The sequence below is a fragment of the Camelus dromedarius genome, chromosome 21, assembly GCF_036321535.1.
Source record: "Camelus dromedarius isolate mCamDro1 chromosome 21, mCamDro1.pat, whole genome shotgun sequence".
Taxonomy (NCBI): domain Eukaryota; kingdom Metazoa; phylum Chordata; class Mammalia; order Artiodactyla; family Camelidae; genus Camelus; species Camelus dromedarius.
The window spans coordinates 14,178,030-14,194,603 of record NC_087456.1 but is presented as its reverse complement, the minus strand read 5'-3'; the positions used below and the strand labels follow the sequence as shown (position 1 = coordinate 14,194,603).

The 16,574-nt window shown below is 40.3% G+C and overlaps 1 protein-coding gene across 3 annotated transcripts in view; it reads right to left on the bottom strand.

Moving 5' to 3' along the window:
- Positions 1–2,767: 2,767 nt before the first annotated feature.
- Positions 2,768–16,574, bottom strand: part of CENPF (centromere protein F) — a 50,512-nt gene continuing 36,705 nt past the window's right edge. The window contains exons 14-20 of one of the 3 annotated variants that reach the window (XM_031438581.2): positions 15,508–15,660; positions 13,138–13,314; positions 12,614–12,775; positions 10,413–10,575; positions 8,710–9,186; positions 8,137–8,315; positions 2,768–3,735 (exon numbers count right to left, since the gene is read on the bottom strand). In XM_031438581.2, coding sequence (XP_031294441.2) covers positions 3,532–3,735; positions 8,137–8,315; positions 8,710–9,186; positions 10,413–10,575; positions 12,614–12,775; positions 13,138–13,314; positions 15,508–15,660 — 1,515 coding nt within the window. In that variant the 3' untranslated portion in view covers positions 2,768–3,531. The remainder of the gene's footprint in view (positions 3,736–8,136; positions 8,316–8,709; positions 9,187–10,412; positions 10,576–12,613; positions 12,776–13,137; positions 13,315–15,507; positions 15,661–16,574) is intronic. The other 2 variants (XM_010992104.3, XM_064477187.1) reach the window with 2 other exon arrangements.

Below are 16,574 nucleotides of genomic sequence, written 5' to 3'. Positions count from 1 at the left end.
CTTTCACTTTTACTGTCTACATACTAAACTTTCGTATTCAAAGCCTTACAAATCTTTAGATTTTCAAGTTTTCCAAACTCTTTAAAATAGTTTACTTTTACTTAAGTAAGCAGTGTTATGCATTGCATTAGTAGTTACAATTTTTAGAAGCTGAAATTTAGAGCCAGTCTCATTTTATAGTTTTGAAAATTCAACAGACGTTAACACAAGTCAGTTGCCATCATCCTAGACTGAAGGACATCTCCGTTGCACAAAGTGGAAAAGCTCCTTTTATCACAGGAATATTTATGCTACCAGAATTATTCTGGAACAGACCTGGTCCTAGAGAGGCACAATATAAACAAGAGAGTGGATTCTGTGTTCAGGAAACTGGGGTTGAAATACTTTAGCTCTCTGAGCCAAGTCTTCCTTTATCCAATGAGGATAATCCCCATTCTGCAAGCTTGTCACGAGACACATTGTTATTATCATTACTATCCAATCTCCCCAGATGTATGAATCAGAAGTTCTACCTGTGTCTCTTACTTAATCTCAGCCTATGAAATGGGGATCCTAATGTCTATCTCACAAAGGTGTAAGGTTTGAGCAAACATGTAAAAACACTTTGTGAAATGAATATAACTTCCTACACAGTGTTTTAAATAGCTGAGCCATAGCGCAGGTGAATAGTGCCATTGGCTACGTAGCTCTTCCTGGAGGTAGGGCGCTCATTCCGGGGCCTCAGGCTTTTCTAATTAGAACAGCCTGGTTCTTCTGAAGCACCCCAAGCTCCATTCCCTCAGTGTTCTCTCTGGTCAGTGAACTTAGTGTGAAGTCCCTTTCTCTAAAGGGCAGGCAGCTTATATGAGTATATGTGGGAGGGAAAGAACAGCCCAGCTAACCTCAACTACCAATTAATTGGCAACCACCAATTCCATGCCCTCCTCAAGAAATACTTGTATCCCCTTTGTCAACCACAAAAGGGAAATAAAATACATGCCAATGATTAGTTCAGCTTCTGTGGTATAATAAACCCCTGACTTCAAAGAATTCATCACAGTTTATTTCCTATTTAAGTTATTTTCATGATGTACTGCCATTGCCTAAATGGCTTTGGAAAAGCTAACTTGGAAACGACAAGATCACCGTTGTGAGCTATCCTAAGAGTAGTTAGAAGTCTTTTCAGACTAAAAACTGTTGGGAAGGAAAACAAGTCTGCCCTCCTGGAGTTAGGTGCCCCTGGGAAGAAGTATACTGACTATTCTTCAGGTTCAAACAAATCGTGAAAATCTGATAGGTCCAACAAAATGCATAGATTGAGATCAAATGAGAAAAACCACCAGTCTTGGAGGTTAGTGTGTGTGCAGGGTTGAAGGGGTTACTCTTAGGAAATTAGACTACAATTAAAATGTTGGGTTTTATTCCCTTTTTACTGAAGATACAGTCCCTCTGGACTCTTGATAACTCCCAGTAACACAAAGGGCCATCTCAGTTCCTACAGAATATTCAAGATGAACGAATTGTCTCAACCAAGCCCCTCATTATACAGATGAGAATCAAATTCCTAGATCTCTGGACTTGGCCTGCTTCCCCCTGTGATTTGTCAGCTGGGATCTTATTTGTGATGCAACTGGCTTACCAGGTACTTCAGAGGTGGAACTGTAGCTTATTTAGTTGTCATCCTGTGTGCAACTCAGCTCACAGTGTAACAAGTATTGTTAGCCTGAGGAAAAGAATATTTAATAATGTCCTGGCTGTCCATTGGTAAGACTGTGAACAATTCTCTACGGCTATGAAAGTTTCAAGTACTCCCAGTCACAGGAGCACAGTTATGGTCCACCCAGGAAAAGATGAAAGTGCTTTCAAGATGGGGAGGGTACAGCTCAAGTGGTAGACTGCATGCTTAGCATACACAAGGTCCTGGGTTCGATCCCCAGTACCTCCTCTAAAAATAAATAATGAAGTAAACCTAATTACTTCCCCTCTAAAAAATAAAAATAAATAAATAATTTAAAAATTAAAAAAAGAAAGTGCTTTCAAGGACCCACGGAATCACCGAACCAGACCTACTGAGCGGAATCTTCCAATGACAGGAGGCAGCCAATAAAGCTGACAGCCTGATCCCAGCAATGCCTACTCTGGGGCATGCCCTTGAGCACATGGCAGCCTTGGGATGATTTACAGTAAGGATATTGCACCAGACCACAACCCCAAGCAACTGAAGAAACAGGAGGAAGGTCAGGATATCACTTTCAGAAGATGAATACTAAGTAGCTTACTGTTACCGAAGCATTACCCAACAATAGAGGCCACCTTGCAGAGGACAATCTTAAAATATAAATGATAGTATTTGTCAAGGTTCATACATCAGTCTGAACTGAAAACCAAGAGCAAATTATCCTTTACTAGCTCATGTCCTGGAAAACTTCTTTACCCTGATTCAAGGACACAAGGACTTGTTCCAAAGTTTTTGGAATTGATACGGCTCATAATGCCTGCATATTTTCAAAACCCTGTCATCAATAAACGAGCTGGAAAATACCACATACTTGTATCCTTGCTGATGAGATCTAATGGGTACATACGATGTGCCAGGCCCTGGCTGGACATACTATATTCTTATACAATCTTCATGACCCATGTTCCAAATCATGTCTTTTAATATAACTGAATATGTTCACTAAATATATGAATATCATTTGTTAAAACATTTTTACTTTTACAAGAAGCTGTTGAAGTTAGCAAGAAGTGTTACCAATGTTCATAATGTATTTATATTTAAGAATCATTTTTACAGAAAACAAAGGTATATTTTTTTATTAGGAAAAAATGCCATACTTTAATAGAACATCACCATTTATGAGAATGGGTGTTAAAGAAACAGCACGACAGAAAACTGGATATGCTGCACCTTTCAAGAGCCCGCAGCCAGGTTAACCAGAAATCAACTCACGACTCCCACCACCCCACACACAAGTATGTACAGGTTATAGAAGCTGAGATTTAGAAAACACACTGGAAGAGAAGAAAGAGTGCACCCATATTATATATCTGTATGTGTATGTTTTCCTTGAGAACGTATAATATAGCTTTCCTTCGTTTTACTCAACTCAAAGAAATCTCGATCTAAAATTATTTCATGCCTAACACTATACAAAAGGAATACCATAAAGCCAAAGTTTGGATTTCCTAGGGGCTGTTTGTTGGAAGTAAAAGACGTGTTTTGCATTTTTTTAGCGTAACATGCACATACAAACAGAAGTTGTGACACAGCGCTTGCCTTTTATGGGTAACATTACCAAAAAGCTTTGTACAAGATTCTATTTTACATTTCAGAAGAGGAGTATCAGTGAAGAGGTAATCAGTGCTTCCAAACTTTTCTAGTATTAATTACACAGAGGAGACCTAAAGAGGCCAGTGTATTTAGCTCTATAAGGGATTGTTTCTTCCCTCTGATGACGTGCTCCCTGACGGCAGAGGAGCCGCGCCGCAGACACACTGCCTTCCGTGCAGCCGCGGCCGCCTCCTGGGTGCCGACACACCGGCGCTCTCCTACTGAACCCTGCAGTTCTCGCTGCTCTCGGACCCGGGTCCCGCTTCAGGGCTGGGGGCGGGCCGACCTCGCTTGGCCCTCAGGCCCTCCTTGGGACTGTCAGCCAGGCTTCTCTCCGGAGGGTTACTGACCGAGAGAATCTTCGTGGTGGGTTCCCGGAGGCCAGCGCCTGAATCCGCTGGGCTCTGGTGAGTAACCTTAACCTGCAATACAACATCGTTGTTAGAGGCTTAAATCACGCTCACATTTCTACAAGGAAAAGAAAGTGCTTAGGTCACCAGATTGTAAGTTAAATTCTTCTTCTAGGAGTTGTACACAGTTTTACTGTTTTTTTCTTCCCCGAGGACAGGGCCCTATCTGATGGAGAAGCTAGAGGAAGCAGTTGATACAACCTCTGCCAAGCCACCTTGCAAGCTCTCGTCAACACTTCTGATGGCCAGAGACTCGCTCCCGAGGCCAGTGTGGCATTCTCAGACCAGAAGGGAGGCTCTTTGAGGGAAAGGCTGTGTCCTCTTTACCTTTGCATCCGTAGTGCCCAGAAGATTCTTGACTACCCGGCAAACGTTCAATAAATGCCCAAGTAAGAACCCAAACCAGCCTCCATTTATCTTAATTGTGCCCTGCTGTCATGAACATACTCTGAATGAGTAATACCACCTTCAGACGGTGGAAACTTGACTTAAAACACGTAGAAGACCTAGCACCTGCTCCTCACATAACAGCATTTTCACCATGCTCCTTACATTGCTAGCTGATAATAAAATCCATAAAAAGGTAAATTCCCTTTCCGATGTCCTGCCTTTTAAGAGAATGAGGGAATCTCAAAATGTGACACTTTAAGTAGATGAGAGGGCGGGGTAGCCGGTAGAGTCAAGTTTTTTTTTGAGGTTTACATGGTAGTGAAAAAAGATATGGGGTCAGAAAAGAGAAAGAGGAGGAAGACAGATGAAGTACAGAAAAACTTCAGTGAACCAAAGTCAAAGGCAAGAGCAGACGGTGCGAGCAGGACTATCTTTAAAAGAAGAGGAAGGGCTCTTAACGAGGTTGATAACGTATTCGGTACCAACTCTGAGAAGCGCCTCTGTGACAGGTCACTTCCTGCTCAACTGATGCCAGTGACCTTCTGAAGCAGTGAGAAGAAAAAGAATGGAAATTATTTCCCCGTTTATATTCTTTCCATAGGAAGTATGTGGTTTTAAAAGGCAGCTACATAGTTTTCATTACAGAAAACATAGGAAATCTGGCCAACAGACCAGATCCCTGGAAAGCTTGCCTCTACCTCAGATTACGTGCAGGGCACTTAAAAGGAGCAGCCTTGAAGGATAGAGACTTAGTGGAAAATCACTGTCCATGGAAAGTTGAAGGACAAAAACAGAGTTTTACTGGCACTCTTCTCTTTCTTTTTCTTTTCTTTTTTTTTTTTTTAAGTGGAAAGTGATACAAAAGACAGGCATTTCCCTTAAACCCATCAGGTGTGGGAGAGTCAAACCTTTAGGTTCATCATGAAAAGAGAGAAGGGTAGGGGATGGAGGGGAGATCACATGGGGAAAAGAGAACCTGAGCTAGTAAAACTTTCTTAAACCCAATTAAATAGCCAAAGTCCACCCTTTTGCTTCCCCTTCTAGATGCAAATTCTTTGATTCTGAATTGAGGAAACCGTGGTCTGTGATAAGTTCAAACTTTGGATTTGATTCTCATGTTGGTCAGTTAGCCTCAGACTTATCTGTAACTAGCTGAGGTCAAATTTACCAGGTATTTAAGCCAATAAATGCACCCATGCCCTCACTGTCTTACAAACTGTGTCTGCAGCACAGTTTGGGGAGAGGGTGAGAATGTGAATGGCTCATTGAAACTGAATCTCATTAGTAGGAAAAATGGCTAAGACTTAACTAAACTGCTGACCGACACTGTGGTGACAACCTCACCGCCATCCTCTACAATTAGTGGACGGTCCTCTGGAGCTGACCACTAACCCCAGGTTCAGATCAAATCTACACACAATCAGAACTCCCTTGTCCCCAGCAAAGTGCTAGCTCTGAGCTTATTCATCCCAGAGATGTAACAGAGAATGACCCTCACCTAATCTGCATGTTACCCATTTTCCCCTTTGAACTTGTCAGATGTCACTAAAGGTTCTGCTAAATGACCTAGGGCATCTCAAAATTCAGCCAGTTACTTCAGGCAAGGGCTTATAATTGCAAATTTATAAACAACTGCCTTAGGAAAAGATACTTTGCTCTTTCTTTTTCAAAACGAATGATGAAATGTGTTCAACAGACAAGGCAAGCATTTTATATGGTGACTCAGAAAATGTTGAATTAAATTAAGAATCAATAGGCTGGGTTTTGAAGGTTTGCATCTAATCATGAAGTCTCCTATAACCTCCTTTCAAGAGGAACCACTCCCCTTCATGTGCACAAGTGCACAAAATTGCTTAGTAATTCATAACCGCCGGTGCCTACTGCAGCCAGTAGCTAATGCACAGACGCAGGTCTGCAGGAAACCATGGTTACTACTCTGTCTTCGACAGACTCAACAGCAGTGTGGAGAGCAGGCCCCCTAGCGTGCAAAGCTCTTTTTCTTAGATAATTCTGAACTCCACATGCAAACTGCATTACATCAATTCCTTATAAAAGAAGGAAAAAATGACCCACATGGTGATTTCACGAGATGACTTCCTAACATACCTTTAAACATCTATGATTGCAATCACTTCAGGAATTAACAACTCCATTCATTTAATACATATCTGTGTTAGACATGAAGACACAGGTAAACTGTAAACATAATTAGGAACATCACAGAAATCATACCGGAATTCAGAAGACAGATACTTAAGCAAATAATTACAGTAAAGTTGAGCTGCTGTAAAATAGCAGAAGTACAGGGTACTATGTATGTGTCATAAATTCACATTTTAAAAGAACCAAATGCTTCATTTGCTCCCCATAAGTGTGAGACAAGCAGGAGAGGATGTTTGTACTTCCTGAGGAGTAAGGAGTGGCTCCCAGTCACCCATCTAAGGAAACAGCACAGCCTAGACCAGAACCTAAACCTGACTCCTCCTGTATCACAGATCAGGAATTAGCTTATAGGTGGTTAGTAGCTTGGGTCAGGCTTGGAAGCTTCACTCTCTAGGGGCACTAAGTTGCTTTATGGAAAAGAAGCTGTTCTTCTGATCTCTGAAAGTCAGGATCTACTCCAGTATACTCTTCAGTGTTCTATTGTTACCAGCATCCAAAAGTTAAATCCAAATGTGAGTGAGAGAGAAAGAAAGAAAAAGAAAGTAGGGTGGAGGTGGAAGGATTTACTGGGGGGAGGGGGGAAGAAATCTGCACAAAATAGGAGAATATTCCTAATACAAGTCACAGATGGGCCCATTTTAATGAGTGAAGGAAAATCTCAGACCCTTCTTCCTCATTCCTGAATTAATAAAATTTATATTATAATGCAAGTAATGAACAAACTTAATAGCAGATACAAACTCCTTAATCCTTAAAGCTCTTATATATCCACATACCAAACAGTTGCAAATATGTTCTTGCTTTGATGCAACTAATCACCAATGTCTTTGTACTTAGGGATCTAAAATTCTAATGAGGAGCATGCCTGCCCACTCAAGAATGATTCCATTACACCATGGGGTCTCTACGCTTTTAAAGCTTTGTTTGCTGGTTCACAGTAATCAGACTGACTCCTTAATCAAACTCTGACAAGTAAGCAATCAAAGTAAAATCACAATGTCATATTAAAAAAATAAATAAATCTGTTAGCTATTCCAGAAACTTCCAACGAGATTCCTGTGATCCCTACTTTGAGAAACACTGGGAAAAGAGCAAGACCAGGATGCTGAGAGAGATTAAGTGTGAACTCTGGTCAGGTTCAATCTTTATGAATCTTACTTTCTTCATCCTTTTATACTACTATTTACTATGGGAGTTCAATAAAATGAGAAAATAAAATGTAAGTTCAATAAAATGCTTATACTTTGCATATATAATTGGTAGCTACTGGTATGGATTACAGTATTGGAACAAAGACCTGTGAAGCAAATATTCTCTGTGCTTAACTTGACTGGGCTGTTTACAAGGTACAGAGAGGTCACAAGGTCCCAGCCCTCCCTCCCCTCAACAATCAAAGTAGAGAAGTCCACAAACAGCTCCTGTCTTTAGACATCCACTGAAATATGCACTTTTTGATAGAAAGTAAAGGAGTGGTGAAACAGAGAACTGGCAGCTGGAGGGGAGACGGAGGAGAGAAAAAGTGTGAAGCAAGCAATGACCGATGCCTGTGCCAATTCCTTCAATGGTAATGCTTGGAACTTTCTTACAAATCCTTTGAGTTCTGATCTAACAATGCCATTTCCCATCAAACTATTTATAAGCGGCCTGCTGGGTCAAGGGCGAGGTTGTGCGGCAGGATAATGTGATGTTTATCCTCGCATGTGCTCGCTACCCTCCTCACTACTGACTTATTTATACCACACAGAGAAGGTCAGACTTTAAAGAGCTCCTGAGTCAGAGGGTGCAGTGCCAAACCCTTACCTAGATAACACTGTAATTTCCCGGATTTGAAATGGTAGCTACATGCTCACGGTGGTTTACCTTTTGTGATCTGCTGCCACCAGCTGTTGGTTTGGAGGTCTCAGCGAGATTTTCTTTGTCCAGACTTAGCGGGGATGGTGTTAACTTCTGCGCAGCAAGGCGGGGGCTGGTCCTTGTGGCCATGGTTGTTCTCCGCAGGACATACGGGCTAGACTTTCCTGTTGGGATATCAGCAAACCCTAAGGGCAAAAAGCTGAGCATCAACACCGCTGTGTCTAATTCTATCTACAGCAGGAATGATATTCACTAGGTAAAGTCTGAACAACAGCGTTGATTTGGAGATTTTTTCAGCACAGAAATATCAAATTCTGAACAGGTTTTTGACAGCCATTGTTCAGATCTTCCAATACTTTTTGTAGTGTTGACATGAGGATTTAGATCCTAGTCATTCTCTCATGACGGAAAGGAAAGGATACACCTTACCAGTTTAACAGTGGACTATTGTTGCTTCTGAAGGTCAATGATTACGGTTGCACAATAACCTAAAAATAAATGCTTCTGTCTTTTCCTATGTGATTTTTTATGAGAACTTTCAAAAGAACACAAATACTTTTGTTTTTAAATTATGCATACCTTTCTTTACAACTTCTGGAAGTCCCTCTGGCTCAAACTCAGTGTCTTCTGGATCCTCTGCAGGGTGAATACCACTTTTGACCACTTTCCTGCTTTTTTTAGAAAACATCTCTGGTGTAGAAGGCGTGGTTTCTCCCCCACCCTCCCGAATCCCACTGGATCTTTGCCTTTTGCCTGAAGCCTTATTTTGGCCAGCTGATAACTTCTTTTCAGTGGCAGAAGGGACTGGAGATGGTCCTGGAACAACTGAATTTAGCAAAGGAGAACTTCGAAGGTTAACTTTAGATTGTTGTGAACTCAGACGAGCAACTTGTGTTTCTAATATCTCTTTGGCTTTCTCTAACTTTTCATGGCTTATAAGCAGAGAACAGTATTTATCCAAGTATTCATCTGCCTCCTTGGTTTTTTCTTCAAGAGTTTCTTTCAGTTCTTTTATCTCGGTCATTAATTCATCGACATTAGCATCCGCAACAGTACCTGTCAAAAACAAAGTGACACATGCCTTGTACCTCGATGCTTCTCTGGTTAACATTGGGCATCATCAAACATAACCTTACACTTTGTTTCTTGATTTTTTTTTTTTTGGAAGGAGGAGTCGGGGAAGATATATCTGTATATGGTCTTATAGTTCAAACAACTCTTGTTTGGGAGGGATCATATCAAGATACACATTCTAGCAAGTTCCATACTTACTGGGATAGCTTAAGTATCACCCACCAAAATCTCAAACTAATATTTCAGCCAATCCATCAAACCTTCTTGTAGTTATCACATGACAGCAAACAAATTAATGTATTACATCCCCGATTTTCCCCTGTCCATTCTTTCTATCATAAGTGAATAAGCAATAAAAAGTCAGCAGAGATATAAAGTCTCTGTTGTAATGGCTTTGGGAGACAGGAAGGGGCCAGTGACAAGGCAAGGTCAAAGAAGTTCTGAAAACCCATGGAGGCAATGGAGGGGCTGATGGACAAGAGCTTGAGGGATACTATAGGGAAACAGTCTCAGTCACTCGGTTAAAGTCTCAGCTGCCCCAGTTGGCACTGATTCCATGGAGACACTTCCTGGAACCCCAATCCACTCTGGGAACTCTTGTCAGCAGGGAAGACCGCTGACCCTCTGCTATGCTGTGGTCCAGAAGAGCCACTCATCCTGTGCTCACCATCAGCTATCCACCCAGTAAGAGCACTCCACTCTGGGGGCATGTGTGGAGAAAAGTGGCAAGGACAGTTGTCATTTCTTTTTTATTTTACCTCCGCATCCAAGATATAGCCCCCAACCCTTCCATTCAGTTGACCCACAAGGATGGGCCAAGGATAGTCAGAATCAGCTGTTTGTAAATTACCAATGCCAGCTCAGAGGCCAGTCTGCCTTTGACATAGGAACTGCATAATGAACATCCACATGAAAAACTCTTCTTGGAAAGGCTCATTAGCAGAAAGGTGCTGCCAATTTTTTGTACGTTTTATAGAACAGAAGATGTGATAATCCTACTTTTAGAATGTAGGCTTCGTTCTGAATCCTATTAATGACCTCAAGCTGAGCACAAAATTCAGAAATTGGAAAATGGCTAACTGCTGAAAATCAGCATGCAGTAACAGAACAGAGCACTAAAAACACTTCCTATGTGGACACACCATACATGTATGATTTTACTAGTGGAAAACAGTTTTGGCTCACTAATGTGCCCAGTTAACACCCACCTGCTTCCTGTTTCTCTTGTGCAGCTTCAAGATGAGATAGCTCTTTCTGCAGCATCTCCTTTTCCTCTTCCAGTTGTTTACAAGATTTGATCAACAGCTTTATTTTCCCCTGGGCACGATCATTTTCCTTTTTCAACTTATCTGCGTATTTTAGATTTTCCATCTACAAAACAAAAGTAATTCCAATTAAAACCTTTAATTGCTTTTTATGAATATATGGAAAAAGTATAATGAGACATAATTAGGAATGGTGTATTACAAATTTAAGAACTATAATGTTCAAAACCAAACATCTAAAGTTGCATAAAACAATTCATCTTCTCTGCTCAGTTTCGTAAGTCCTCCAGGTAGACACTGTGGTTTTATCACTCCCTTTCTTAGTATTAGCAAGCATAACTCATGGTTCCCAAGATAATGTCCTAGTAAATAGTGCACTATGTCTGTGTTTATCCAATGGGAATCACACCTGGGAAGTGGGGCTGCGGATCCATGGACACACTCTTGGTGGGTCCAACATTCTAGATGAGAGGATTGTGCTCCCATTTGTAACCTGTGCTCTTGCCTAGTTTCAGTACCTAAGCTGGTGTCTGTTTAATCACGCCAAGTGAAGACCAAGGATACTACAGCTGACAATACAAATTTAAGACCAAATAATATTATGGTTTACAATACAAATTTAAATTTCAGTAGCTCAAGCAACCTGTGAATAGAATGGTGGGAGAATTATGTCATCCTGCACTTCTCAGGAGTACATGTTCACAGTTCCTTAAGCACAACTGCAAAATCAAAAAAAGCTCTGAAAATGATTTAGAGGCAACACTTGACCTGAACAGATACGAAGGAACTTATAGTCTTTAGTTATCCCACCTCATGAAAATATTCGTATGTTTTGCTGCAGAAATATGAATTTGATCATGAAGTCTTACCCTAGACCCCTGACAGGACATCATGTAATATGTGGTATAGGCATTGCAGTATGTAATATCTAAGAAGTGCAGGATTCTAAAACAATCTAGCTCTAAGAGTTTCTGATAAGAGATCATGAACATGTAAAGGCAGATGAAACTATTAAAAAAAGAGTAAGAACCTGAGCATCATATTCATGTTACCAGAAGCTTTCATTCTTTGCACATTTCATCTCGAAATAAATTTATTAGCGATGTTGTGGTAAATCTGTACTTTGAGAATTTTCTATTTCTGATTCCAACCATAATTGGATTAGAGACAAATTTAATTCAGTTTCAACAATGCTTATCAAGTGGTTCCTCATTAAAACTATATGAGATTTGAATAGACTCAACTAACAATGTACCATTTTGTACACAGTATATACATATATACATTTCCCAGAGTAGAATTGTCAAAGATTAAAAAAAAGGAGAAAATGAGTAAATTAAAAAACTAGACCTGAAGCTACTTCTTTCTATCATTAAACTTAACACCTCTCAGTTTGTAGCAGAACATTATTGATCATTAATGTTATTTTGAACTTTGTATATTTTTTAGTTCAATATTTTAGTTTATTTTAGTTTGTATTTTATTGTCACATCTCCTTCACCTTGATAATATGTTAAGAGCTATAAACGTAAGAAATTTATACCTAGTTTTCTGACCTTTACAAGAAGATATTTATTTTCCAAGTTCATTATTTTACATTCTGGATGGTATTTGTTTTATGAAAAATATTTGTGGGAATCAAAATAGCCTCCCTCTCCAAGTAGAATTACTGTAGCACCATCTACAGTCTAACAATCCTTGCACGGAGAAGAGGAGAAGGAACGTATATATGTGCCTGACCAAGTGCTTGGCCCAGCTTGATCTCCCCATAAGCCACAGGGAAGTGGGTCTGGGGACAGCAGTGAATTGAGACCAATCACTCAAGACTTAGAATTACCCACCAAATTATTATCTAGGTCTGGAGGGGCCTGCCCTGGTCTGTTACTGGCTTGATCTTCATATCCATCTCAAGAAGTCTGTGACATCCTCTGCTTTGAGAGGATTCGCTGAGCAGTGGATAAAGTTTATTCAAGCTATGTCCTCTAATCTTTAAAAACAGCTCAGCAGAGAACTGATGAATATTATTTATGACTAAAAAATTTTTTTCATGAAAATAAAAATGAGAGCACTTAATTTCATACCATTAAAACGACTACTATATGTATGAACTATTCTAAGTTACGAAATATGATAAGTGAACACACCTTAGTTTTCTTCAATTTTTCTAACCTCTCAGTAGCTGCTTTCAAAGAATTATTGAGTTCTTCTTTACTGGACTTTAAGAGGTCTATCTCTACCTTCTGTGAGCTGAGACATTCTTCCGTAGACGTTAGTTTCTCTCGATACGTCTGAATTTCCATTTCATACTAGGGCAGAAAAATGTTATTTCAGCCAGGAGGCTCAGTTAGAAACATCGTACAGAAAACAAAAAAGAAAACTGCTGTTCCAAGGACCATTTCAAATGGTCTTTGCGACTCTCTTACTATTCTACTCCAAGATGGAAATGCATTTTTTAAAAAATCAAGTCATAAAATAAGATATATGCAAGGGGGAACTGGGGGAAAGATAGTGAAGCCAATAGGATGAGACCACCATTCACAAGATCACACAGCATAATAATAATGCAGAACATGGTGCTTCTTGCAAAAAATGCCCCATCACCATGGTCAACAGACACTCTCCAGAAACAGTCTCCAGCTCCTCCAGTAACCAAACCACACATTTTTACCTGTTTGTTTGTATCCAGAAGCAAATCCTGGTGTTTCTTTTCACCTTCTTGAAGCTGTAGCTGATATTCAGCTATTTCTTCTCTCATTTTCTCTTGCTTTTCCATCTGCTCTTTGTGAACACTATCCAGGCTCTTCTTCAATTCACTGTTTTCTAGCATGAGCTCCTTCAGTTGACCCTAATGAAAAAAGTAATAAAATCATGGGAAGATAATTAATTACCTGGAGATATATCTTTAGGAAATACTGAGGACTGAGGGGGAAAAGAAATAGGTTCCAGGCAAGACAAAAAAAACCTATGTAGAATTAGTGCTAAAATTCTTAGCAACATACAGTCAACCCTCTGTATCCACAAATTCCACATCCACAGATACAACCAACTATAGAACAAAAATATTATACATACAAAATTCCAGGAAGTTCCAAAAAGCAAAACTTGAATTTGCTGTGTACCATCAACTTTTTACTCAGCATTTACATTGCATTTACAACTATTTACATAGAATTAGGTATTTTAGGTAATCTAGAGATGATGAAGTACACAGGAGGATGTGCATAGGTTATGTGCAAACACTACACCATCTTGTATAAGGGACTTGAGCATCTGCAGATTTTGGAATCTGCAGGGGGTCCTGGAACCAATCCCCCGAGGACACTGAAGGATGACTGCATTCACTTTTTTTTTTTGTCATTAAGTGTATTTTATTTTTAATTTTACCTGCAAAAATTTCAGACATGTACCAGTTTGGCACTTTTCTTTCTTTTTTTAAATTCTTATTCTTTATTGCAGTGTAGTCGATTTACAATGTTAGTTTCAGGTGTACAGCAAAGCAATTCCATTATATATTTTTTTCTCCAGATTCTTTTCCATTACAGCTCATTACAAGAAACTGAATATAGTTCACTGTGCTACACAGTAGGCCCTTGTTGTGTATCTGTTTTATATCCAATGTGTATCTGTTAATCCCACACTCCTACTAATCTAGCTCTCTGCTCTGTATTCACTTTAAATGGTGACTTCATCTCCAGTGGAAATTTCCTTTCCTCCAGCCCAGCCACCCCCAAAATCACACTCACAGGGACCATAGAATCTCTGATACCTCGATTTCCACTAAACCACACTGGACCAAACCCTCCTAGGCTCCCAGGCTCACATATTTAAGTACTTCATTGCAGTAATTCCTTGACCTCATCAACAGCACCACCACCACCACCATCACTGTTCACACTCAAACCCTTCCAGACTTGCTTTCTTCCTTGGCCAGCTTAGAATCCATCTTCTATCACTACAAGAATTTCCTTCCAAATGTCCTCCACTCTTCTGCCCCACTCCCTTCCCTGTGCAGGCCTAGAAAACCTCCAGCCCTGGAAGCATCTGACTTCCCCATGCCTGATCCCAAATAGCTGTTTCTGTACATGTTTCTATATGTGCTGTGTCCACTTCCTCATCACCTATTCACTCGTCACCCACTCAAGCTTGCTTTCATCCCAGCTCCTCCTGAAATTGCTATTCATGGTCAAGGCATCGTCAGCCTCCGTACTGCAGATGCCCTCCACTGTTCAGCCCTCATCTCGTTCGGCCTCTAAGTAGAAATATCTGCTGCTGCTGACCATTCCTTCTGTTCTAAGACAGTCTCCACTCTTTTTGTGATGATTCAGGGTCATCATCACAACTATATTTTGCTATCCTTTTCTGAGAACTACTCAGGGATGAAGTCGCGTGAGGACCATACGGACATAGGAATGTTTACCATTTAACTAGATTTGGCAAACAGGTTTCATTGCCTCTGCCAGTTCTGCACTCGTGGTAGCTGCTACCTAAGACTCAGTGTTAAGAGATCAGGAGAAAGTGAGGGCATGAATCAGCAATGTCTGCTGGGTGGGGGTGGCAGCCCAAATGCTGTAGTTCGGCCACCAACTGCCCTAAAATAGCACCCCACGACTGCTCCAACTTTTCATTATACTGTGGCTTTCTTTCTGCTACTTTGTTAGTTCTTTGCAAGATCTGTACATCTGTCCGTGCAACATTCTGGCTTGTAATCTGTGGCAGACTAGGAGAACAGCCTATTGAAAGTTGCATGAAATCCATTTCTGATATGAGTTAATGTAATTACAAGGGTTGCCTTCTATGAAAAAAATATCTAGGCTCCATGACAGGTATTTTCATGTGTTTGGGGTCCTCTCCAGACTCCTTCTGGGCTCATGACAGTGCTGGATGATGAAGATTACTGCAAGTATGATCATGACATAAGCTTGGGTTATCTCTTTCGAAAGCTAAAAAAAGTTTGGTACATGACGGAAGATCTTAAAAAAACAAATGAGAGAGTACATAAGAATTACCAGAGTACAATGAATCTGTCAGAGAAACTTACTTTGCTGCTCTTTATTTCTTCCAACACTAATTTTAATTCTTCAGTTAGCCTGTTTTTCTCCCCACTAAATTCTTCTTTCAACACTGTCGTCTTATGTACCATCGCGTCCATTTCTCTCTGCAGCTCAGTCTCCTTCGCAGCCATTGTGTTTACCTGAAATTTCATCTTTCATGAGAATCTGCTGATGGTTGTCTGTTTGATCAAGTTAATCACTCCGATACCGTCGATTTATGTCACCCACTTTAGCCTCCAGTAATGACATAAAACCCAGTGAATCCTCCCTTTACTAATCCCCTCAACTAGTATTGTTGAAACATACTGGTAAGCGTACCTTGTCTTCTCTGCAAAGATTTATTAAAAGACAGCAATCAGGGAAGGATGGCAAAGAAAAATGAAATTACTAAGTCTTAACATCCTTCATAAAGGTATTAATTTGAATTAAACATCAGAGAATATTATATGAAGTGGCATCTGAGATTTTTATCATCTCCTGGTTCTCTGCTAGTCCTCCAATGCCATGCTAATCTGCCAGAAACATGCCTCTGATTCATTAAAACCAGTTAAAGTGGTATAGTTTGCATTTGCCCCATACCAGGTTGAAACAGCCTGGTATAGTTGGTGCAACTGTCTCCACCCTAACTGCCATGTCTTGTACACTATGCAGAAACTTGAAATTCTTGGAACATATAGAGGTATGATTGGTTGTATTTTCTGGATACTCTCTTCTTTTAATAAGAAGTCCAGTAAAAATTTAATTTGAAGGAATCACTTTCCTAGATCAGTAAGGAAATATAGGGCAAAAACTTAATTTTTCTTTAATTGAGCCCCCTGATGGCAGACCTTCTCTTTAATCATCAGCTAACGAAACAGGAGACTGCCCAAAAGAGGGGACTGAAAGCAAAAAAATCCCCAGGGCTTACCCTGGGAGCCGTGAGGGTTCTGTTGGTTACAATTACATCAATATCTTCAACAGTTCCTTCTCCTAATGGCAAAAAAGGCAGGGCAGGGGCAAAGAGCATCCCTACTGATCCTTACTAGTATCTGCTGTACTCTCTGCAACAGTGGTT